This window comes from Eriocheir sinensis, chromosome 4, assembly GCF_024679095.1.
Source record: "Eriocheir sinensis breed Jianghai 21 chromosome 4, ASM2467909v1, whole genome shotgun sequence".
Classification (NCBI taxonomy): domain Eukaryota; kingdom Metazoa; phylum Arthropoda; class Malacostraca; order Decapoda; family Varunidae; genus Eriocheir; species Eriocheir sinensis.
The window spans coordinates 27288511-27313261 of record NC_066512.1 but is presented as its reverse complement, the minus strand read 5'-3'; the positions used below and the strand labels follow the sequence as shown (position 1 = coordinate 27313261).

The 24751-nt window shown below is 48.2% G+C and overlaps 2 protein-coding genes across 9 annotated transcripts; both read right to left on the bottom strand.

Annotated features, from left to right (window-relative positions):
- Window positions 1–5635, bottom strand: LOC126981553 (uncharacterized). The gene is made up of 7 exons (XM_050832874.1): window positions 4817–5635; window positions 4440–4596; window positions 3994–4196; window positions 2948–3142; window positions 2459–2557; window positions 427–585; window positions 1–165 (listed from the first exon to the last, which is right to left on the bottom strand). Exons 2-7 carry the CDS (start codon window positions 4588–4590, stop codon window positions 22–24), a joined length of 951 nt encoding a protein of 316 aa, XP_050688831.1. The 5' UTR covers window positions 4591–4596; window positions 4817–5635; the 3' UTR covers window positions 1–21.
- Window positions 5636–6284: 649 nt separating this feature from the next.
- Window positions 6285–23741, bottom strand: LOC126981531 (uncharacterized). Of its 8 annotated transcripts, XM_050832757.1 has the most exons (23): window positions 23462–23741; window positions 22880–23113; window positions 21932–22042; window positions 21463–21677; window positions 20398–20503; window positions 19503–19667; window positions 18702–18832; window positions 18129–18389; window positions 17604–17684; window positions 16604–16759; window positions 16362–16464; window positions 15862–15975; window positions 15083–15244; window positions 14116–14217; window positions 13247–13383; window positions 12534–12779; window positions 11407–11548; window positions 10802–10944; window positions 10396–10626; window positions 7203–9487; window positions 7031–7116; window positions 6773–6944; window positions 6285–6564 (listed from the first exon to the last, which is right to left on the bottom strand). In XM_050832757.1, exons 1-20 carry the CDS (start codon window positions 23735–23737, stop codon window positions 9295–9297), a joined length of 3309 nt encoding a protein of 1102 aa, XP_050688714.1. In that variant the 5' UTR covers window positions 23738–23741; the 3' UTR covers window positions 6285–6564; window positions 6773–6944; window positions 7031–7116; window positions 7203–9294. The 8 variants fall into 8 exon arrangements, with proteins under 8 accessions (XP_050688714.1, XP_050688696.1, XP_050688687.1 ...); XM_050832739.1 differs by having other exon boundaries at window positions 6285–6858; window positions 6945–7116; XM_050832730.1 differs by lacking the exon at window positions 6773–6944 and having other exon boundaries at window positions 6285–6772; window positions 6945–7116.
- Window positions 23742–24751: the final 1010 nt, after the last annotated feature.

Below are 24751 nucleotides of genomic sequence, written 5' to 3'. Positions count from 1 at the left end.
CTCTCCCTCTCTCTCGCCGACTCACACGATCTTCACCTCCTCCTTCGGCACCAAGATGTGGATGTTGTACTTGTCGAAGGCTTGGACCAACCCTCGATGCGACGCCAGCTCGTTAAAGGCCTCCCGCTCCTCGGTCGTGGCTAGCGGAACCACCACCACGACCATCTGCAGAGGAAGAAGTAGTAGTAGTAGTAGTAGTAGTAGCGATAATAGTAACAAAATCAGTAGAGGTATTTTGGTTTCTCATTCTCTATATCTCTATCTATCTATCTATATAACTCTCTATCTGTTTGTCTATCTATCTATATCTGTCTACCTGTCTATCTCTATCCTTCTCTCTTTATCTATCTCTATTCACCTATCAACCTCTCTCTCTATCAATCTACCTATCTGTCTCTCTCCTCTCTCTCTCTCTCTCTGACTCACCCTTAATTTCACGGAGAGGGGGATATACTTGAGGATGTCCATCTCGCCGCCGTGCGTGGAGATGACAAGGAGATCCACCAACACCGAGCGCAGCGCCGCCACCGCCAGGGCCCCGGCGTTGAAGCACTGCACCTCCACCGTCTGCCCCAAGTCTCGGTCCTGCGGGGAAGAGGCGGTGAAGGAGGAGAATGGGAAGGGGGAGAATGGGAAGGGGGAGAATGGGAAGGGAGCGTCTGTTAGTATGTGGGACGAGGAGGAGGTGTGGGAAGGAAGGAGCGTGGTATGGTGTTTGTGTATATGTGTGCGTATGGTGAATCAGCGAAGAGGGTGTCTGGTAGCGTGTAGTTGGAGGGTTGGACAGGAGGGAGGCTGGTAGCTACGTTGTCAAATTATTGTATTAACCACACATATCGTATCTATCATTTTTATGCCTCAGACTCTCGTACCTACACAAGTAACGTGAGAAAATCAAAGTGCTAAAACTGTTGAATATTGATGTTTTTCGTTCTTTGTTGTTACAGTTATCGATCAGCAAATACGAAAATTAAATGCGATGAGTTCGATAATTTGGTAAGATGTGTGTGTCGACGTTGCCAGATGGTCGTGTTCAGGATCTTATATATTTGCGGATTTCCAACCCTCACAGTCTCCTACACCCCTTTAACTGGTTTTATATAGAGTTATCGATAAAATGGTGTATTACTGGTGTTTCTTGGCAATAGTTATGGGGCAGAAACCGGTAAAGAACGATGCGCTGCGTACGATAATCTGGCAACGTTGGTGTGTGTGTGTGTGTGTGTGTGTGTGTGTGTGTGTGTGTGTGTGTGTGTGTGTGTGTGTGTGTGTGTGTGTGTGTGTGTGTGTGTGTGTGTGTGTGTGTGTGTGTGTGTGTGTGTGTGTGTGTGTGTGTGTGTGTGTGTGTACGGATAATTAAAGAAAGAAAAGAATGGGAAGGAAGTGTCTTAATACAGAGAACTAGGAATTTAGTAAGGTTGGTACTCTCAAACGCTTCGCCTCCCACATCAGCCATCTCCAAAGGCCCATAAGAAGATTAATAGAGTTCTCATGAGTGTTCTTTTAGGTTCATGGTACAGAAGAACAGTCAAACTACCACTAGGGTCATAAAAGCACACATGGAAATATTCAGAACTCCTACGAAAGCCTTGTCAAATGTGTTTGTACTTGAGCGCCAAAATGTTGAAAAATGTGGACCTGAAGGAGCTTGGAAGTGCTTGGAAGTGGAATTCAGAAAGGGGATCCGATCTTAAACCCCAAACTTCAACCCTCTAGGAAGGCGTACAGAAGAATCGGATGAGAAGGATGTCAGCAAGGAAGGTTAGCGATGGTAGAAGGTAGAAGTAGATGGTGGAAGTGGAATTCAGAAAGGGGATCCGATCTTAAACCCTAAACTTCAACCCTCTAGGAAGGCGAGCAGAAGAATCGGATGAAAAGGATGTCAGCAAGGAAGGTTAGCGATGGTAGAAGGTAGAAGTAGATGGTGTCAGAAAGGGAGAGGGGGATCCGATCTTAAACCCCAACTTTCAACTCTAAGGAAGGCGCAGGAAGAGCAATCGGATGAGAAGGATGTCAGCAAGGAAGGTTAGCGATGGTAGAAGGTAGAAGTAGATGGTGGAAGTGGAATTCAGAAAGGGGATCCGATCTTAAACCCCAAACTTCAACCCTCTAGGAAGGCGAACAGAAGAGCAATCGGATGAGAAGGATGGAAAGGAGGTTAGCGATGGTAGAAGAAGAGAATGGTTTTAAATGATACGAGTTTAAGGAGGAAGAATAGAAGGAAGAGCTGATTTAAACACACAGGATCGGATGAGAAGGATGGAAGGAAGGAGGTTAGCGATGGTAGAAGAAGAGAATGGTTTTAAATTATACGAGTTTAAGGAGGAAGAATAGAAGGAAGAGCTGATTTAAACACACAGGAGGAAGGAGGTAATCACTTAATAGAGGGAAGAGGGGGAGGGATAGGGAGGCATATGGGGACACACACACACACACACACACACACACACACACTCACCTCTTTGGCCACGTATTGCAGAAGCCTGTTGCTGCCGGCCTGCATGCGGCTTAAGAGAGGAGGCAGGTTGTCGGGGACGTGTCTCAGCCATAGCGTGTCCTGCGGGGGGAAGGTGAGGGTGAGGGGGGTGTAAGGGAGGAGTAAGGGTGAAGTGGCGTCCTGCGTAGGTAATGTTGGGTGGTTCTGGTGGACTTACTCAACTTAAGAACATAACATAGCATAGCATAGCATAAGAACGTAAGGAGTCTGCAAGAGGTAAGAGATGGAGATGTGTGTATAGAGGGGCGTGTCCGCTTACAACAGATGCCTTTCCATAAGTTTTAATTTCCTCAGAAGATGCATGTTTAGTGACGTGTCTGTTTCCCATGTTACATCTCATTTGGTGTGTGTGTGTGTGTGTGTGTGTGTGTGTGTGTGTGTGTGTGTGTGTGTGTGTGTGTGTTCCCATGTTACATCTCATTTGGTGTGTGTGTGTGTGTGTGTGTGTACCTTGCGGTGGCTTATCTTCGGGGTGGCGCACGCGTTGATGGAGGTGGAGGCGCGTTGCTTGGCCCGGAGCGCGGCGTAGTCCCTCGGGTTCGGCTCCACCAGCAGCCCGCGGAAGCCCATCACCTGCTCGAGGTACAGCGTGAGCGACATGAACTCCCCGTCCTGCGCCCCGATCTCCACGAAGTTGCCGGGTCTCTGGGGGGGGGAGGGGAGGGGAGGGGGGTCAAGTGAAAGTCAGAAAAGGGGATCAGATCACAGGTTGGTATTGTTAAACGCTTCCACCTGCCACTTCCAAAGGCCAAAAAGGAGATCAATCGAATTTTAACGACTGTGTTTTTAGGTTCATGGTACAGAAGAAGGGTCAGTCTACCACCAGGGTCACAAAACTACCCAAGGAAATGACCCAAACTCTCATGAAAGCCTCGTCAAATATGTGAGATTGGGCACAAGAATGTTTGAAAATATAGCCCATAAACCCTAAGCTTCAAAACACTATATAAAGGCGAGAAGGACAGGCTTTACCGGTGGGGCAGCGGGCAGCGTCAAAAGTCACTCTGGGCGTTCTCTTTCAGGTATCATAAAACCCTTTCACAGGAGAGCTTTGTAACACCGTTTAAGACCTTAGGTAGAGGCAGAAGGGAGGAGAGCAACTGGAAGACCGAGGACCCCTGGAGACGGTGTGTGGAGGAAGATATGAGGAGGGTGAACAACACGGAGGAGAGCTTAAGATTGTCAGGAGTGGGAGAGACTCACAGCCCGTCCAACCCCATAAGGGAAAATAAGAACGTTAAACGAGAAGAAGTAGAAGAAGAAGAAGAAGAAGAAGAAGAAGAAGAAGAAGAAGAAGAAGAAGAAGAAGAAGAAATAGAAAAAGAAGAAGAAGAAGCAGAAGAAAAAAAGAAAAAAAGAAGGAGAAATAGAAGAAAAAGAAGAAGAAGAAGAAGAGGAAGAAGAAGAAGAATTTAAGACTGAACAAACACAACCTTGGCCGTTACACTCCCTGGCCTGCTAACCTGTACCACCGTCCCGCCGCGCCGGTCACCCACCTTGTACTGCTTGAAGTAGTCGTTGATGAACTTGTAGGCCTCGCCCCAGCTGCCCAGGGAGGCCCAGGGCGGCTGATCCAGAGGGAAGGACGGCTTGTAGGCGCCGCGCGGGGCCGGAGGGTCCAGCCAGCGCTCCTTGATGTGCAGGATGACGTCCCGGTCCAGCGAGGTGAGCGGCGCCGCCAGCACGCCCTCCAGGCACTCTGTGTGTGGGGGGGCGGGGGGGGTGAGTATCTCTCCTTGCTTTCTTCCCTTCTTTCCTCCCTCATTCCCTTCGTTCTCTCCATCTCTTCCTCTTTCCTCTCCAGTTCAACATTCCTTCTCCTTTCCTCCTCTCTCCCCTCTTTTCCACCGTTCCTCTCTTCCTCCTTTCCTCCCATTGTCTTTGTCATGCCCCGTACTTCCTTTTCTCTCTCCTCTCCTCCCCTCTCCTCTCTCTCTCTCACCGGTGCTGCAGTAGTAGTGCAGGCCGGCGCCGGCGTGCAGCGTCAGGTTCAGCATCAGGAAGGTGGACAGGCCGCCCGCCAGCACCAGCCGCCCGTACCTGCGCGCCGCCCACCGTGTCAGCAGCTCCACGCCGCCGCCGCCGCCGCCCATATTCACCTGCCGGGCAAGGGTGTGAGTGGGACGCTGTGAGTCCGCTGGAAGGAGACGGGCGCTTAACACATTACAACGAGACGCCTCACACTTCATTACTGTCTAGAGCCTTCACTTATTATTGCAACCACACCAACAGTCTTCCGATCCGATAACTTGGCAACACTGACACCAACAGTTTCGCTCCCATCTTTTCCTTTCCTCACACCAACAGCTTCATCCGTACCTCCGCTATTCACTGCTGACGAGGCTTGACGGAGAACACGGCGAGACGAGGGAGCAGCAACAGGCCCTGAGGGAGAACTCTGCCCAACACGTCACCCGCTACATCGCTTCCCTAACTCTTTATCCTCCTACTGAGTGAACGAAGCGACGACTGTGCTATCATTGTTACGCCGCTCTCAAACTGTCGTCCTGTCAACCAACCCGTCAATCTAACAGTCAGCCAATCCGTTAGTCAACCACCCAGTCAGTCATTCGGTCAGTCAACCAGTCAGTCAGTCAGCTCACCAAGAGAATCGCATCAAGCTGTCAGTCAGTCAGCTAAGACAGTCAGTAAATCAGTCAGTCAGTACCTAAGTCAGTCAGCTCACCCAGAGAAACCCATCAAGCTAACAGATAAGTCAGTCAGCAAGTAAGAACCCAGCAAGCTCTCAGTCAGTCAACCAGCAAGTCAGTCAGTCAGGCAACCAATCAACCAGCCATTCAACCAGTCAGTCAACCAATCAACCAGTCAGTCAGCCAGTCAACCAGTCAATCAGTCAACCAGGCAGTCAACCAGCTTCACCCAGACACACGACAGTAACACCACCACAACTAACTGCAGACGTGTCACACCATCTCATCTCACACCCCACCGATCGCTTCACCCTTCCCCATCACTTCTCTTCATAAACCACCCCCAAACTATCCCTCCAGCTGCCAAATCCTTATAGTGGTGGACAAGGAGGCGTCACAAGAACAAGAAGACATCACTACAGCCCCAAGCATACCATCCGTGCGCCGAGGACAAACGGTATACTCTTGCAAAACCAACTTGTCTACTCTGCCCGCCTCCTCGCTAGCTTCCTGTCACACTACGAGGTTAGACTCACTTCCTTGCTGCTCTCCAGGCCTGGACTCTCCTTAGTCATCAAGAGAACGTGTCACAGGGTTCGAGAAAGATGTAAATCCTCGTCCTCGTCAGATGGTGTGGTGGGAGTGAGGTGCTGGAAGGCCTGACCAGGAAAACTTGACGTAGAAAAGAATAAACGTCTCGCCTCACCACAGCATCGCTACGTATTTTCTGCCGTTCTCTTCCTTTTAGTTAGGATATGAGAGGCTCCAGAAAGTTCCCTATAAAGAAGACAAGCAGAATGATTTGGTTTTGTTCGTTATTTGCAGCATCACAGGAAAACTTGACGTGGGAAAGAATAGTTTAGTCTCCGCTCACCTAAACATCGCTACGTATTTTCTCCCGTTCTCTTCCTTTTAGTTAGGATATGAGAGGCTCCAGAAAGTTCCCCATAAAGAAAACAAGCAGAATGATTTTGTTTTGTTCATGTTATTTGCAGCATCACAGGAAAACTTGACGTGGGAAAGAATAGTTTAGTCTCGCCTCACCTAAACATCGCTACGTATTTTCTCCCGTTCTCTTCCTTTAAGTTAGGATATGAGAGGCTCCAGAAAGTTCCCCATAAAGAACACAAGCAGAATGATTTTGTTTTGTTCATGTTATTTGCAGCATCACAGGTGGACAGGAAAACTTGGCGTGAAAAAGAAAAAAACTCGTCTCGCCTCACCACAACATCGCTACGTATTTTCTCACCTTATCTTCCTTTTAGTTAGGGTATGGGAGGCTGCAGCAGGCTTTTCTCCATATAAAGAATACAAGCAGAGTACTCGTTGTTTGTTGGTGTTATTAATTTTACAGCATCACAGGTGGAGAGCATCAGGGAAGAATTAATCTATACATCGATATAATAACATTCCGACCTCTCAATTAACGGAACAGGATATAACGTCTTACAAAAATACTCATTGTCTGGTCATGTTATTTGCAGCATCACAAGTGGAGAGCATCATTGAATTAATCTATACATCGATATAATAACATTCCGACCTCTCGACGGAACAGGATGTCTTACAAGATAGTTACGTGCAAGAAATAACCGGCATTTTGGGGTATTGATAAGATTCCGACCTCTCAACGGAACAGGATATAACGTCTTACGAAATAGTTACGTGCAAGAAATAGCCGGCATTTTGGGGTATTAATAAGATTCCGACCTCTCAACGGAACAGAATATAACGTCTTACGAAATAGTTACGTGCAAGAAATAGCCGGCATTTTGGGGTATTAATAAGATTCTGACCTCTCAACGGAACAGGATATAACGTCTTACAAGATAGTTACGTGCAAGAAATAGCCGGCATTTTGGGGTATTAATAAGATTCCGACCTCTCAACGGAACAGGATATAACGTCTTACAAGATAGTTACGTGCAAGAAATAGCCGGCATTTTGGGGTATTTATAAGATTCTGACCTCTCAACGGAACAGGATATAATGTCTTACAAAATAGTTATGTGCAAGAAATAGCCGGCATTTTGGGGTATTTATAAGATTCCGACCTCTCAACGAAACAGGATATAACGTCTTACAAGATAGTTACGTGCAAGAAATAGCCGGCATTTTGGGGTATTTATAAGATTCTGACCTTTCAACGGAACAGAATAATGTCTTACAAAATAATTACGTGCAAGAAATAACAAGGATTTTGGGGTATTTTCGGTTCTCCTCGTCTCTTAGCGCTTCAACTCCTACATGACACCAGCGCGTGGCTTAATAACATACCCCAGTGCAAAAAAAACGATCTTATGATAATGAAACAAGGATGAAAAACCGCCCAGACACTATACCAGTACCTCTTTGGATTCTTTTTAGGAGCAGCGAGTAGCGGGCTTTTTTTATTATTGTTTCCTTTTTTTGTGCCCTTGAGCTGTCTCCTTTGTTGTAAAAAAAAAAAAAAAAGTCATGAGATAGTGTATGGCCGGCTTAAATTATATAGTCTAAAGAAGAATAACACATAACAAACTACTAATATCTTTATCACTACCTAACCCTTCCGTCCATAACCTGGTAGCTGAGGGGATCATGTTACTTAAGGGTCCCTCTAAGCGAGAAAAATGAGAAAAAAATATCACTCACGCAAACCATTTCATAATATATATCAATCCATTTGTCATCAGTTTATGCATCATCTATTTTGGGGGGTTTATATCATGACAAAAATGTGGCCCGTCGCTGGTAGGCTACACGGTAAAGCCACAAATTTGGCCCGTCGCTGCTAAACGGTAAAGCCACAAATTTGGCCCGTCGCTGGTACTACACGGTAAAGCCACAAATTTGGCCCGTCGCTGCTACACGGTAAAGCCACAAATTTGGCCCGTCGCTGGTACACGGTAAAGCCACAAATTTGGCCCGTCGCTGCTACACGGTAAAGCCACAAATTTGGCCCGTCGCTGGTACACGGTAAAGCCACAAATTTGCCCCGTCGCTGCTACACGGTAAAGCCACAAATTTGGCCCGTTGCTGCTACCGGGTTAAAACACAGAATGACTAGTTACACAGAGCTCAGACCACTAGAAGAAAAGAAGAAAAGAGGAAAATAACATTAAAATAGTATACAGTTCCCATAATTTCCATCTCGACGCATCCCTTTTAAACACACAATGACTCACTACATACACCTACAGCCTCTCAATACAAACAAGACTTAGAACTATATACACATCTAAAACAACCATTACAGAAGCGAGAAAGTTAAAATATCCAGTTCCCATCTTGTTCATCTCAAAGCATCCTTTATTAAAAACAGATTGACTCACTCCATACACCTACAGCCTCTTAATACAAACAATACTACAAACTTAGAACTATATAAACATCTAAAACAAAGAATACAAACGGGTGAATTTTAAAATATCCAGTTCCCATCTTGTTCATCTCTATGCATCCCTTGCTTAACACACAAAGACAAACTACAGACACCAGCCTCCCAATACAACATTACTACAAACTTAGAAGTGTAATAGAAACATCTTGAAGAACTAGTGAGGAAGGAAAGGGTTAAAATAAAAGAGGAGTAAGGAGCGAAGTTAAGGCTGAGTGCTGTACGATAACTGCTAAAATCTAACGTGGCTCGCTATGCCCTGAGGATGTATGTTACCCGCGCACACACCCTCTCTCTCTCTCTCTCTCTCTCTCTCTTGCATCCCTTTCTCTATCTCTCGTCCTTCTTTCCTTACTTCTTTGTTTCTTTTCCTTCTCTTTCTCCTCTTCCTCCTTTTCTTCTCTTCCTCCTCCATCTCCTTCTCCTCCTCCTCCTCCTCCTATACTTTCGTTCTTCTTTCTTTTCCTTTTACACTTCTTTTCCTTCTCTTCCTCATACTTTCCTTCACCTCCTCCTCCTGCTTTTCCTCCTCCTCCTCCTCCTCCTCTTATTTCACCTCCTGCTCTTCCTTTTTCCTCCTCCTTGTTCCCCTCCTACTCTTCCTCCACCTCCTCCTCCTTTTCCTTCGCCTCCTTCTCATACTTCCTCAATTAACTTCTCCTATTCTTCCTCCTCCTCCACCTCCTCTTTAACCTTTTCCTTCGCTTCCTCTTCATATTTCCTCATTTATCTCCTCCTCCTCCTCCTCCTCATCATCATCATCATCATCATCATCTACAGAAGGACGACGAAGACAGGACGATTTGCAGCAACACGACGGCGAGGACGAGGAGGGCGGAGCGTTGCATCCTGGGCGAGGCGCGGACGGAGAGCATCGCGGGCACCACCACCCAGTGATACGCGAACACCACCGCCAGCGTCGCCGTCAGCAGCCCGCCGCCGCACACCACCCACTCCCCCACGCTGCGCCGCGGAGGAGGAGGAGGACGAGGAAGAGGAGGAGAGGGGAAGAGAGAGCGTTGTTAGTAGAGAGAGAGAGAGAGAGAGAGAGAGAGAGAGAGAGAGAGAGAGAGAGAGAGAGAGAGAGAGACTTACTAGTAGAATAATTGATAATCATAGGAAAAGAAGACGGAGAAGGAGGAGGAAGAGAAGAAAAAGAGATAGTCACACAGAAAGAAAGAAAGGAGGAGGAGGAGAGAAAGAAGGGGAGGAGAGAGACAGAGAGAGCGTCGTTAGTAGAAGAAGAAGAGGAGGAGGAGGAGGAGGAGGAGGACAAAGGACAGCAGGTGATAAAAGACATAGATAGCATTGTTAGTAGAGATGATCATGAGAAAATATTAGAAGGAGGGGAGGAGAAGGAGGAGAAGGAAACCATAGACAGACATAGAGAGAGAGAGAGTCAGGAGAAAGAGGAGGAGGAGGAGGGGAAGGAGGAAAAGAGAGATAAAGGACAGAAAGAGACCCTTGTTAAAACAGTACAGAGTCGCACAGGAAAAGAAGAGGAAAAGGAGGAGGAGGAGGAGGAGGAAAACATACACAATTAGAATCTTATTAATAGAACTGAGAAGCGAAGAAAATGAGAAAGAGGAGGAGGAGGAAAGCAGAGAGATAGACACAGAGAATAAGGAAACAGGAAAAGAAGAGGGGGAGGAGGAGGAAGAGAGGAAAAAGAAGAGGAGGAAGAAGAGAAGAAGGAAAAACAGAGACACAAACAGATCTTAGTAAATAATGAAGATGATAACAGAAAGCTAAAAAAAAGAGAAGAGGAAGAAGAAGAAGAAGAAGAAGAAGAAGAAGAAGAAGAAGAAGAAGAAGAAGAGGAAGAGGAAGAACCTAACTTAAGAGACCCCTTCCTTAGGACCTTCACTAACCTTTCTCTTTTGTAGCTGTCTGGATCTATAACTCTTCCTCCTCTTCCTCTTTCCTCTTCTTCTTCTTCTTTTTCTTTCCTCTGCGTCTGGTTCTGCTCGTTTTCTTCCTCCTCCTCCTCCTCTTTCTCGTCGTCGTCTTCCTCTTCCTTCTCCTCTTCTTCTTCTTCCTCTTCGTGTCCTTCTCTCTTCTCCCTCATGAGCGGAAGAAGAGTGTCAGATGGTGATTGTTCTCTGTGTTGGAGGGAGAGAGAAAGAGAGAAAGGGGGGAGGGGGGGGTTGATTAATCTCTCTCTCTCTCTCTCTCTCTCTCTCTCTCTCTCTCTATCTATCTATTTATTTATTTATTTATTTATTTATTTATTTATTTATCTATCTATCTATCTATCTATCTATCTATCTATCTCACCCGGGGGACAGAGGCAGCATAGCCACCTCCTCCACGTGCCACAGGGTCTTCGTCAGGTCTGGCCCCGGCTCGCCTGGCCCCCACGCCGCCGGCAGCACCACCACGGGCAGCTCGTAGAGGCGGGGGGGCGTCGCTGTGCCGTTCTGAGGGCGACGCGGATGTTAAGGCAAAGGTTACATCATAAGTCCGTATCCCAACCGTATCAGCACCGCACGGCACCTCAGTATACGGCCGTTTGAATGACGCACACACAAACATAAACACACAAACACACACACACACGACGCAATACGCAATCTCAAGCAACACAACCCAGTCCCACACTCTATAATCCCATCGCAACACAAGACTTACCACATCGGAACTAAGGGCCGCTTTCACAGTCATTTTGTGTGTTTTAATCATTAACAATGGCGGGGATCGACGCTATAGTATTTCCATGCACATAAAACTGGCCGATGGGGTAGTGGCGGCTGCGGGGTTAGCCTAGCCCCGCTAACCGCAACGCAAATCTAACCACATCGAAAGCAAGTTAAGGCGGAAGCAAGCCAAATCACAACACCCCAACCACACACACAAGCAACACAGCACAACACGCAACACACCTGGAACACACGGACACGCCACGACCCGGGTTCCATGAGGCCGCAGAAGAGGGACACGAAGACCGCCAGTTCGACTCGCTCTCCGTCGGCGTTGGGGACCACTCGATCCTCCTCCCACGCCTCCTTCTTTGTCTCCTCGCACCTGATGCCCAACACACCACGTCAGCCCCTTCTACATCAGCCCCCGTCAGCTCCTTCTACAGATACCCCCGTCAGGCACTCCCATATCAGCCCTTCGTCAGTTCCTACAGATACCCCCGTCAGGCACTCCCATATCAACCCTTTGTCAGCTCCTATTACAGATACCCCCGTCAGCCCCTTCTACATCAGTCCCTCGTCAGCTCCTTCAACAGATACTCCCGTCAGGCACTCCCATATCAGTCCCTCGTCATCTCATACAGATACTCCCGTCAGGCATTCCCATATCAGTCCCTCGTCAGCTCCTACAGATACCCCCGTCAGGCAATCCCATATCAGCCCTTTGTCAGCTCCTACTACAGATACCCCCGTCAGCCCCTTCTACATCAGTCCCTCGTCAGCTCCTACAACAGATATCCCCGTCAGGCACTCCTATATCAGTCCCTCGTCAGCTCATACAGATACTCCCGTCAGGCACTCCCATATCAGTCCCTCGTCAGCTCCTACAGATACCCCCGTCAGGCACTCCCATATCAGCCCCAGTCAGCTCCTACTACAGATACCCCCGTCAGCCCCTATTGCAGCCATCCCCATCAGGAGGTACACATATATCAGCCCTTCCCAGAGTCATCCCACCCACAGTCACTCTCCGGCAGCCTATCCTACAGCCCCTTCGTCAGGAGCTACACACATCATCCCTCTCTCTGCGTCTTCTTAGCCCTAAAGCACTTAAGGATAACACACACACACACACACACACACGACTACAACCACATCCACTCGAAAAATATATACACAACCTCAAATTATTAACAGATAAACACAAACACACAAACATATAAATAAAAGAAAATAAAAAAGAGTGACAACACTTATTCTCATCATCACCTTTAGTAAGATAGATAGATAGATAGATACATAGATAGATAGATAGATAGTTAGTCCTCCTCCTCCTCCTCCTCATCATCATCATCATCACTATCACCCACCTCACACTCCCCCGGGGGTCCACCAACTGCACCACCACCTCCAGGGGCGCCTCGGCCGTCACCTGCTCCACGTTCAGGCCCGGGAAGAGCATGGGCGTGCCGGGAGGGAGGGGCGCTGGCCGTCCCTCCCCCACCAGGCACGCGGGGGGCAGGCTGCGCGGCCCAACGTGGAACCACAGCTCGACGTGCACCGCGTCGGCTCCGGGGGCGGCGAAGGGCAGCGGCATGTTGGTGGAGAGGGGAGACCTGCGGCGGGAGGGTGGGTGGGTAGGTGGGTTGAGGGTGGAGTTGAAGTTGAAATAAAGGGGGGGAGTTGAGGTTGAAATAAAGGAGGGGGGTTGAGGTTGAAATGAAGGGGTGTCTAAAGAGATGTATATGGGGGTTGAGGATGAGGGAAAGGGTGGGGGTGATAGGGAGGGTGGCAGTGTGTGGGTGTGGTGGGGAGGGTGGGTGGGGTAGGGGGTAGACGTGAAGGGGTGGGTGTTTAAGGGAAGGGGGGAAGGGGAAGGAGGGGTTGCGTGTGGGAAAGGGTGGTTATGGGTGGTGCAATCGTAGGGGTAGTAGTAGTGGTAGTAGTAGTAATAGTAGTAGTAGTAGTAGTAGTAGTAGTAGTGATAATGAGCTTTCCCTATCTCTATCTCTCTATGTAACTCTCTAACTACCTACCTAACTAACTAACTAACTAACTAACTCTCTCTCTCTCTCTCATATACCTGCGGGAGGCGTGGGGGTCTTCGCTCCAGGTGGTTGCCCGCAGCGCCCTCATGTGACCGTCGGGGTAACAGTCGAAGGGCGGGAGCTGCCCCACCGCCGCCCTCGCCGCTCCCGCCCTCAACCCCTCGGCGTCCACCTACGGCCAGGGACGCAAGGGAAAGGGTGAGAATGGGAAGGGATGAAGGGATGGGATGGAAGGAAGAGGAAGAAAGGAAGGGAAGATGGGTGAATGGATGGGTGGATGGAAGGAAGAGAGGAAGGACGGAAGGAAAGAAGGAAGGAAAGGAGGGAGGAAGAGGGAGGAAGGAAGAGGAAGAAAGGAAGGGAAGATGGGTGTATGGATGGATGGAAGGAGAAGAGGAAGGAAGGAAGGAAGGAAAGAAGGAAAGGAGGGAGGAAGAGGGAGGAAGGAAGAGGAAGAAAGGAAGGGAAGATGGGTGCATGGATGGATGGAAGGAGAAGAGGAAGGAAGGAAGGAAGGAAAGAAGGAAGGGAGGAAGGAAGAGGGAGGAAAGAATGAAAGAAAGAAAGAAAGAAGGAAAACAGGCAGGAAAAAAATGGAAAGAAAGAGAGAAAGATAGATAGATAGATAAAGATAGATAGATAGATAGATAGAAAGGCAGAAGGAACGAAGGAAGGAGGGAAGAAAGAAAGAAAGAAAGAAAGAAAGAAAGAAAGAAAGAAAGAAAGAAGAAACGAAGAAAGAATGGAATAAGAAAAGAGAAAAAATGACTGGCAGAAAGCGAGGAAGAAAGAGAAGAAGAAAAAGAGAGAAAAAGAGAAAAAAAGAAAGACAGAAGAAAATAAAAACAAGCAAAAACGAAGAAAAGAAGACAGCAGACGGACCCCAGCACCACCACACACTCACGAGGGTAAAGTCCAACCAGAAGACGAACTCCTGTGTGCTCTTGAAGGACCGCTCGAAGGGCAGCGCGCAGCAGGGGTTGGTGGGATGCAGAAGGGGCAGGACCTGAGGAGTATATATGGTCGTAAGAAGATTAACCATATACTCAATACCTGTAAACTTTAATGAGGATTCCAAATATGTCTCCGGAATTGTAGCGATAGTGATTATAGAGTTTTCCTTTTAGAGTATTGAGGGGGGGGGGGGTCGTGAGCTTGTGTGGAATTGGGTTATATAGCCTTGGCCCAAAATAGACGATGTAAAGGTTAGATATTTCCTAGTCCTTCATAGGGACGTAAGGCAGGGAGGTGGATAGTGGATATAGACGTGAGAAAGAAAGAGGGATAAAGGAGAATAGACAGACGTAAGGAAAGGTGATGGATAGAGGAGAAAGAAAGGAAAGGGAGGGGAAAGGGACGTAAGGAAGGAAGCTGGATAAATGAGGATAGAAACGTAAGAAAGAAAGATGGATAAAGGAAGATAGAGACATAAGGAAGAAAGGTGGATAAAGAAGGATAAGGAAGGGACGTACAGGAAGAGAGAAAGAGAGAGAGAGAGGGATGCTGCTGCAATGAATAGAGGAAAGAAAAGAGAACTGTGATGTGGGAGAGAGAGGAAGGGAGGAGGAGGAGGAAGAGAAGAGAGTTGAACAGGTGAGGAAAAGGAAAGAAAGAAAGTACAGGTAACACAAAGAGAGAGGATGTTGGAGGAATGATGAAGAGACAAAAGAAGAAGAGAGAGAGGAAGGGAGGAGGAGAAGAAGAGCAAAAGAAGGAGAAAAAGAAGAAACGGGGAAGACTTTGATACGGCGAATGAACGTTAGGATAAGAGAAATGATGATAAATAACAGATAGAGAGATAGAAAGAGGGAGAGGAGAGAGGGAAACAGTACTCTCTCTCCCTCTTTCTCTCTCCATCTCTCTCCCCTTACCCGCAGCGAAAGGAGGTCCCCAGGGCGGGTGTAGGAGGAGGAGGAGGGGGAAGAGGGGCCCGTCAGACGCTCGTGGGCCGCCTGCAGGAGTTGCCGAAGGATTGGCCGCGGCAGGAGCTCTCTCAGGGCGGCGTAGTATCCGGTCCGTACATACTCACTCATCTGGCAAGCGCAGGAGACAGGTAGATTGGTAAACAGGTGAACAGATAGATAGATAGAGAGATAGGGAGATAGATAGCTCGCAAAACACATCATTGCAAAGGTTGTTATACACAGTTAGAAAAAGATAGACAGACAAACAGATAGAGAGAGAGATAGGAAGATGGATAGGTCGCAAACACATCGATGCAAAGGTTATTATGCAGAGTTAGAAAAAGATAGACGGATAGATAGATAGATATTGATGGATAAATAGATGGATAGATAAATAGATAGATTGGTGAAAAGAATGAAAAATAGCAAGGCAGTAAGTTGTTTTGAGGATGGAGTTAGGTATTAAAAGTGTTAGATTTTCACAGAGTTAAGTGTTTATTCCTCATTTTTCATTCTCTCTTCAACCTTCATTCATTCTTCATTCATTTTACACTCTTCATCCTTTCTTCATTCCTCTTTCTCCATTATTCATTATTCAGCCGTAAAAATTGATATATAAAAAAATCAACAAAACCGAGCAAAAACAAAACAAAAAAACGGGGTCAAAAAAGACGAAATCAGCCTCGTTATCGTTACTAAAGACTGATACGACGTTGGAAGAAGAAGGACCAGGTATACTCACGCACCTTGACGCGAGTTGAGTGCGTGGGGGATTGCGTGGGGAATTTGCGTGCGAAGAAGTAGCGGTGGGAAGATTCGATCATGTGGCGCAGGTCGTCTTCGTCAATAGGACCTGGACCCTGCAGTAGTAGTAGTAGTAGTAGTAGTAGTAGTAGTAGTAGTAGTAGTAGTAGTAGTAGCGGTGGTAGTGGTAGTAGTAGTGGTGGTGGTAGTGGTGGTGGTAGTAGTAGTGGTAGTAGTAGTAGTAGTAGTAGTAGTAGTAGTAGTAGTAGTAGTAGTAGTAGTAAAAGAAGAAAGAAAAGAAGAAGAAGAAGAAGAAAGCGAAGAAGAAGAAGAAAGCGAAGAAAAAGAAGAAGAGGAGGAGGAAGAGGAGGACGAAGAGAAGAAGAAAGAGGAGGACAAGAGGAAAAAAAAAGAGGAAAAACAAGAAAAAAAATAGCCATGGAAAGAAATCTAAAGTAGTACTCTCTCTCTCTCTCTCTCTCTCTCTCTCTCTCTCTCTCACCTGGCCACAGAAGTCCGTGTCCTCGGTGTGACGGCAAAGGTTCAGAGTGTTGAGTCCCTCGAACTTCTTGAGCCAGTGGAACCCAAGGTGGCGGGTGGCGTTCCTGAGAGAGAGAGAGAGAGAGAGAGAGAGAGAGAGAGAGAGGGGCGGAGGTTCAGTCATTCAAAGCTTCACTGTATCGGTACGGCTTCATTTCCGTTATAATTTCAATCTGTCAGTCAGTCACTCACGCCAAGACTCACGCGTAAGGGGAATTCATGGCCAGCGTGGGAAAGTAGCTCTCGTCGGGGATGATGGACGTCTGGAGGTGATACTGCCAACGGTTGGAGGGGCGGGAGCGGCGGGCGGGGCTCACGGCGTAGTCCACGAGGTCCCGACTCATGATGGACCACTGGGATCTGCGCGGGAGGGAGGGAGGGCGGTGAGGGGTGAGAGGGAGGCGGGGAAATGAGCAGGGAGGCGGGGAGATGAGCAGGGAGACGGGGAGATGAGCAGAGAGGCGGGGAGATGAGCAGGGAGAAGGGGAGATGAGCAGAGAGGCGGGGAGATGAGCAGAGAGGCGGGGAGATGAGCAGAGAGGCGGGGAGATGAGCAGGGAGACGGGGAGATGAACGGGGAGGAGGGGAGATAAACGGGGAGGCGAAGAAGAAAGAGACAGGAAGGCATGGGAGAGAGATGATGTATTACACTCTTCCTCCCCCTCCACCCCCCCCCACCCCCACCCCTCACACACACACATACACACAAGCAGGGAGGCGATGGCTAGGTTCGAGTCTAGCTAACAATGTTTAGTCACCGCCGAGTGGCCTAAGACTACCCACATGCTGTCCTGAAGACCACCTGTAAACCCGGACTCTAGGTTAACTCTCTAACCCGTCCGCTGCGATTGGCACGGATTTCGCCCTCACTGGTAGCCTGGTAACACATGCTCCCAGGTCTTTCTGTGCCTCTGTGGTGGGTAGTAGAGTGTTTCCCATGTGGTATTGGTATGCTGGATTTCCCCTCCCAAGATGCATGACCTCACATTTTTCTGCACTAAATTGTAGCAGCCACTTTTTGTTCCACTCCTGTAGCTTGGTGATGTCTTCTTGTAGGAAATCCGCATCAAGATGAGTTCCGGAGAGCAGCATGAGCCCAGAAAGATGGTGCCACTATAAAAACACTTGCCTGGGCCATACCGAGCTGGGACCGACCACAAGGAAAGCGCCATAGGTGGATCTTGAAAAAAGAAAAGTCACTCACCCCGTATAGATTTTTATGTCCTCTGGGCCCGGCTGACCTCCCGCCCGCGTCACGTTGTAGACATAACCTTCACACCCGTGCCTGCAATAGATAAATAGATCCGTCTAGAGATAGAGAAAATGAGAGGAGAAGAGGGTAAACTATCATAATCTGTTGATAAAAAGATTTAGTACAACTCTTTTCCATTCTCCTTTCTCCTTTCCTTCCTTCAATATTCACCTTGTCACGCCCTTTTCCGCTCACACCAGTTCTGTCGCTCCCTTCATCCCTCTCCTGCTCTTCATTGTCCATTTCATCCTCCGATCCAGCCCTTTCCCACGATCCCCGGCCTTTCTCAGCCCTTTCCAGATCTTCTCAACTCAATCCCGCTCTTTCCAGCCTCCCCCAGCCTTTCCCAGCGATCGACCCTCCGCCCCGAACCTTTTCTCACTCTTTCAACCCTTTCTTCAGCCCTTTCCAGCCCAATCCCTCTCTTCCCAGCCTCACCCAGCCCTTCCCCGACCTTCACCTCGCGCCCCAACTCACCAGACGTCCCACGCAAGGCCCTGGTCCGCTGCCATGTCCTCGTTGCGCTGCCCGAAGAGAGGCACGAAGCTCATGCCGCGGTAGGGTGCCAAGGTCGCCGCCAGGTCGTCGACGTCCCTCAGAGGCAGGTCGGCGCCGCTCAGCTTGACGGCGAAGTCCCAGCGCCCCATCCTCAGCAGCTCTTCGAAGGACTCCAGCTCGGCCCGCACGATGTTGTAGGACCCCCAGGAGGCCACGAAGGAGCGCGACGGCGGTAGGATCCTGAAGAAGAGAGAATGGGAGGTGATACTGCATGGTCTTGATCTTGATTCCGGAAAGCAGTGACTCTGTTCAAGCTTTTTAACGGGTGCATTTGTAGAGATGGATAGATAGATAGATAGACAGAGAGAGAGAAGGAGAGGAGGGAGGATAGAGGGTGAATGGGAAATGCAATTGCTTGGTCTTGGTCTTGGAAGGTTAATCACTCTGTTTAGGGTTTTAACGGGTGAATGTGTAGAGATAGATAGATAGATATATAGATACACAGATAGATAGACAGACAGATAGATAGACAGAGGGGGGAGTGGGGCGTACCTTATGTTGGTGGCCCCGGGCATGCGGTGGAGGAGAAGGTCGGTGAAGGCGCGGCGCATGTCGGTGGCTCGGCGATCTACATGAAGGACATAGAGGTGGTAAGGACGGTAGACGAGGGAGAGGAGCTGCATCTGCGGGGAAGAGGAGAGATAAATAAATAAATAGACAGATAGATAGATAGACTGATAAATAGGCAGTGGTAAGAAGGAGCTGCATTTGGTGGGGAGAGGAGAGATAAATAAAATAATATAGAGACTGATAAATAGGCAGTGGTAAGAAGGAGCTGCATTTGGTGGGGAGAGGAGAGATAAATAAATAAATAAATAGACAGATAGATAGATAGACTGATAAATAGGCAGTGGTAAGAAGGAGCTGCATTTGGTGGGGAGAGGAGAGATAAATAGACAGACGGATAGATAGATAGATATAGATAGATAGACAGATAGATAGAGTGACAGACAGGCAGAGCGGTAAATCTTTAAAACAGACAACGTAACACTTGTAAACAACACCTTTTAGTATATATATTCAGTCATAAAGATCAAAGGTTTGACTTCCGAACTCTTTTTTGACTCGCTAGTTTACGCTAAGGCGACAAATTAAGGACCGAATCAAAAATACCTGTCAAAATAATTATATCTTCCTTGACATCAATAATATAAAGAGGACAGTGTAATACTCAAATTGACCTCTCTTTCGGCCACCTCTTTGGATTCTTTTTTTAGGAGCAGCGAGTAGCGGGCTTTTTTTTTATTATTGTTTCCATTTTCTGTGCCCTTGAGCTGTCTCCTTCCTACTCACCACGGCCGGGGGATCCTTGTGGGTGAGGATAAGGAAGGCGAGACGGGCGGGGTGGAGCGGGGCCGGCATTGAGAGTGGTGGGTCTTCGTCGGCGGCCGGGCGGGGACCCACCTTCGGGAGGGCCGCGTCGGTGAGCTGGAGGTCCTCAGGGTCAGCCTCGGCCACCTGGGGAAGCGGGGAGGATCGTCAATGTTCACCTCACCCTTAATTTTGCTGCTCCTTCCCTTCTTCTGTTGCACCCTTACCCGCCGAAAGCGTCTGAGGGCCGTATTTTTTTAAACATTTCGTTGCCTATGTTCACCTATTTGACAAGGCTTTCCTAGAAGTTTGGGGCCTTTTCATGGGTAGTTTTATGACCCTGGTGGTAGTTTGAGCCTTCTTCTGTGCCATGAACCTTAAAAAACACTCATGAAAACCCGATTGATCCCCTCTTTGACCTTTAGAAATAGTTGATTTGAGGAGCGATGGTGTCTTAAAATACAGCCCTGAGAATGCGGGGCCTCAATACCAAGCGTCAAATTTATGCCGTAGAGTTGCTGTGTCTGTCGTAAGGTGGCCGATCGTTTTAGGGCAAGCAAGATCTAAAGAAATTTATTTAGACCTTGTGTAGCCTACGAGTGAATATCAAGACACCTCTCCACCCGAAACTGACCTCTTTTGGCCTCTCGTTCTGTTTTTTTTGGGTTGGAGCAGCGTCTAGCAAGCCTTTTTGTTCCTGTTTTTGTGTTTTGCCCTTGAGCTGCTTCCCTTGCTGTAAAAACGAAAAAAATGACCTCTCTTTGGCTTCTCGTTCTGTTTTCTTTGGGTTGAAGCAGCGTCTAGCAAGCTCTTTTGTTCCTGTTCTTTTTTTGCTCTTGAACTGCCTCCCTTGCTGTAAATATGAAAAAGTTCTTACCTGGCCCGGGGCGACGAGGAAAGGCGGGAGGCAAAGGCCCTTGTCGTGGTAGAGGAAGGAACAGTAGATCTGCTGCACCTCCTCGCGGCACTGACGGGTCGAGACCCTGCGGGGGAGTGCGCGTCAGAAGGAGGAGGAGGAGGAGGAGGGGGAGGAATGAAAGTTGAAGGGAAAGGAAAGGAAGGAAGGAATGAAAGGGAAGGGAAGAAAAGTGGAAACAATGAAGGAAGGAAGGAAAGGGAAAGGAAGAAAATTGGGATAAATGAATATAGGAAGGAAGGAAAGAAGAGGGGAAACAAGAGGAAAGAAAGGATAGAGAGAGAGAGAGAGAGAGAGAGAGAGAGAGAGAGATCAGCTGACGGGGCCCACCAGATGTAAGAGCCACTCCTAACACCTGCTGTGCGTCCATTCATCAGTCTGTCCGCGGTGGTGGAGTTACAGGAAAAATCTGACATGGAATCTAGCAAATTTGAAGGTGCTGTGATGGAGCTTACGATGATATGACTAGTTTTGATTAGATTATCGATTACTTCTTGACAAGTCTGAAATATATCACAGGCAGCGGAGGGGGCAGGGCTGGTGCAGAACACTTGCCTCTCGTTGGACGCATTTTAATAACACGTCTCTGGATGAACGTAAAAAATATTGCGTTTCTCCGACATCGACTCAAATCAAACACCTCGACTGTCGACATTACCGTGAATACTTAGGGATTAATTAGGGCCGCTTTCACAGTCATTTTGTTTGCTTTCATCGTTACCAATGGCTGTGATCGCCGCTATAGAATTTCCACGTTAAACTGTCCGATGGGGTAATGGCGGCTGCGGGGTTAGTCTAGCCCCGCACCTTACCACGCACTCTCAACACCTCTCGCTTCCTCTGCAGCCGCCACTACCCCATAGGCCAGTTTCACGTGGAAAACTATACCGTCGATCGCCGCCATTGGTACCGATCAAAGCAAGCAAAACGACTGTGAAATCGGCCCTAAATAAACTTCAATCACACGCAGCCTCTCCAGGAACACAACACGCCCAAAATGAAAAGACGCTTGTATGTCTTTCTCACCTTCCGAGGAGGGACCAGAGGGCCTCGCTGACGGCCGCGGAGTCTGGGGGCTCGGCGCGACAATGGCCGTGGTAGCCTGCTGCGGCCGCGTCCAGGACCCGAGGACACGCTGCTCGGAATACCTCCCCCTCCGCCTCCTCGCGCTGCCTTATCTGCGTCGAGCTAAGGTCCTCGACGCCCTCCTCCAGACGCGAGGTGTAGGTGAGATGCAGGACCTGTGGGGCGCGGCGGCAGACCAGCGTGACGTCATCAGGGTCAAGAGAGGAAGTGAGGTCAGGAAAGGAGGAGGGAAGGATGGAAGGGAGATGGGGAGAAAAATGAGATAACAGCAAAGGGGAGAAAGGGGAGGTAAGAGGGAGCAGACAAAAATATACTTCTCTCTCTCTCTCTCTCTCTCTCTCTCTCTCTCTCTCTCTCTCTCTCTCTCTCTCTCTCTCTCTCTCTGGGACAGGACAGGGCGGTCACTCACAAGCTCCAGGCGTCTCTCCACTTCGGCGAGGGTGGCGTCGTCGTACTGCGCCTCCCTCATGAGTCTAAGCAGCGCAGCGTCACGCACACACGTCACCGTCACCAGCAGGTTCTGGGGGCGTGAGCGGCGGCACCAGCAGGTTAGCCTTGCCAGATTATCGTATTCACCACATCGTCTTTATTACTTTTAAGCCTCAAACTCTCGTACCTACACAAATAGCGATAGAAAATTGAAGTTAGCGTTAAAACTCCTATTTATTGATGTTTGTTTGTTTGTTTTTGCATTCGTTATTGGTCAGAAACTACGAAAATGCAATGCGATGAGTACGATAGTTTGGCAACGCTGCACCAGGTTATCCTACTCAGAACCACTGTTGCTAGATTATCGTACTCAGTTTCTCATATTTCCCGATTTCCATCACAAAAACTATTGCCTGGGGCACAATAACGAGATTCATTTGTACTTAGTGTTAAAACTGTTCATTATTCCTATTTCCTGGTGATATTTATGGGGGAGAAATGGGTAAATGTGATGCTCCGAGTACGATAATCTGGCGACGGTGCTCAGAACAACGTATTTTCCGCTCTCAGACCCATAAAGATTACAAAGAAAACATCAGTAATTAACGATATCGCTAACTGAATAATAGTCATCAATGAATATCGCTATCGGTGTGGGTGCGAGTTTTTTTTCTCTTAATAATCTAAAAAAACATGTCTGAAAATTTAATGTCTTGAAATGAGGAAATAAAATCAACGAGAAAAATTGGAAATGCAAAAAATAGTGCGTCTCTTGAAAAGAAATAAAACGATAAGAAAAATAAATGGCTTTAAATAAAAAGAAAACAGGGAAAGATAAGAACATAGATGTCTCATGAGGTACAAAAATAAAAGAAATATATATAAATGAGAAAAAAAATAGAAAACAAGAAAAAAAATGTCCCCTCACCTTCCGCTGGCCAGGGACGGGATCCAGGTGGCAAAACTCAATCCCGAAGGAGAAGAGACACGCCTGGTAGCCGAGGCAGCGCTGTAGCGTAGGGCATCGGCTCACCCCCTGGGCCTCGCCGCCACTGGGTACGCCGTCCTGGGGTTGCACGAGCCAGTGAGCGAAGGGCGCGGTCAGGTGGGCGTCGGGGTGCGCCTCCGCCACGTCCTTCGCCACCTGCAGCGCCATGGTAACCTGACGAAGGGAAGGAGAGGAAAGTGAAGGGGAGAAAATGGAAAAAGAGGATGGAAGGAAGGAAAGAAGAGGGAGGAAAGAAGGAAAGGAAGGAAGAGAGAAAGGAAAAGAGGGGAAAGGTGGAAAAATTGAAGGGAGGAAGGAAAGAGAAGGTGAGAAAATGGAAAAAAAGGAAGGAAGGAAGGAAGGAAAGAGGAGGGGAATGGTGGAAATAATGAAGGAAGGAAGGAAAGCGAAGGGAAGAAAAGTGGAAAAAAAGAAATAAGGAAGGAAAGGAAGAAAGGGAGGGATGAAGATAACGAGAGAGAGAGAGAGAGAGAGAGAGAGAGAGACTGCACCTCCCCGTACCTTAGCAATGGCGAGACCCTTGGGGCACATGAGGGCGGTACGTGGGTGGACCTCCTGCAGAAGGTACTCCCGCACAGCCAGGTCGCCCTCCACGTCCTGATGATAACGATGAGTCCACGGCGGGGGCGGCTGGCTGACCTCCTCTTCCTTCTCCTTGCCTCCCCCTGCCACCTCGCCCGCCACCTCCTCAGCGGCCGCGCGATGGAGGACCAGAAGGAGTAAGACACTGAAGCACCTCGTCAGCGTAGATCTCGAGGTCTTGGCTCTTCTAAACATGATCGATAGGCAGGCGCAGAAGAACGAGGGGGATGAGGAGGGGTGTGTGGAAAGGAATTGCAGTAGTAGTAGTAGTAGTAGTAGTAGTAGTAACCGCAAAGCAAGGACTTCGAGTAGTTGAGAATAGGGCGTCGCGAGGGTTCCTGAAGGCGGTGTGTCGTGTACAGCTTGTTTTCTTCTTATCTGACACTTTTCCAAGCTGTTAACACCATCAGCAGAGGTTGTAATAGGCGAAGCAAAGGTTCCTGAAGGCGGTGTGTCGGGTACAGCTTGTTTTCTTCTTATCTGACACTTTTCTAAGCTGTTAACACCATCAGCAGAGGTTGTAATAGGCGAAGCAAGGGTTCCTGAAGGCGGTGTGTCGGGTACAGCTTGTTTTCTTCTTATCTGACACTTTTTCAAGCTGTTAACACCATCAGCAGAGGTTGTAATAGGCGAAGCAAAGGTTCCTGACGGCGATCTTGTTTCTGGTTTCCATGCACGTTTTTTAAGCCTTCACCATCGTCAGTAAATGTTGTAGAAGGCGTGACAAGCGTTCCTCAAGGCAATTAAGTGTTGAATATCACTTGTTTCCTATATTTAACGTTTATAATCCTTTACCACCCGCACTGCGTTCTTCACTGATAACGCATAGCCTACTCTCTCTCTCTTACCTATTAGTCAACTCTTTGCCGTCACATTTTCACAAGTGTTCAAAGGTTAACTCCTCCTCCCCCTCCTCCTCCTCTTCACACTAGGCTATCCGTCCTTTTGTCTCGCTTTTCACTTTTTCTTCCTCTTCCCTTCCTCCTCGCTCAATTCGCCCTTTTCTCCTTTTCTTCCTCTTCCTCCTCCTCCTTTTTCTCTTTATCCCTCCTTCTTTATAATTCATTCCCTCTTTCTTCCCATCATCAAGCTTCCTTCTCCTTTGCTTCTTCCTTTTACCAATCCTCCTCCTTCTCCTTCCTTCTGTTTCTCCTCTCTTCCTTCCGTTCCTCTTCTTCCTTTTCCTATATCTTTCTTCCTGTACAACTA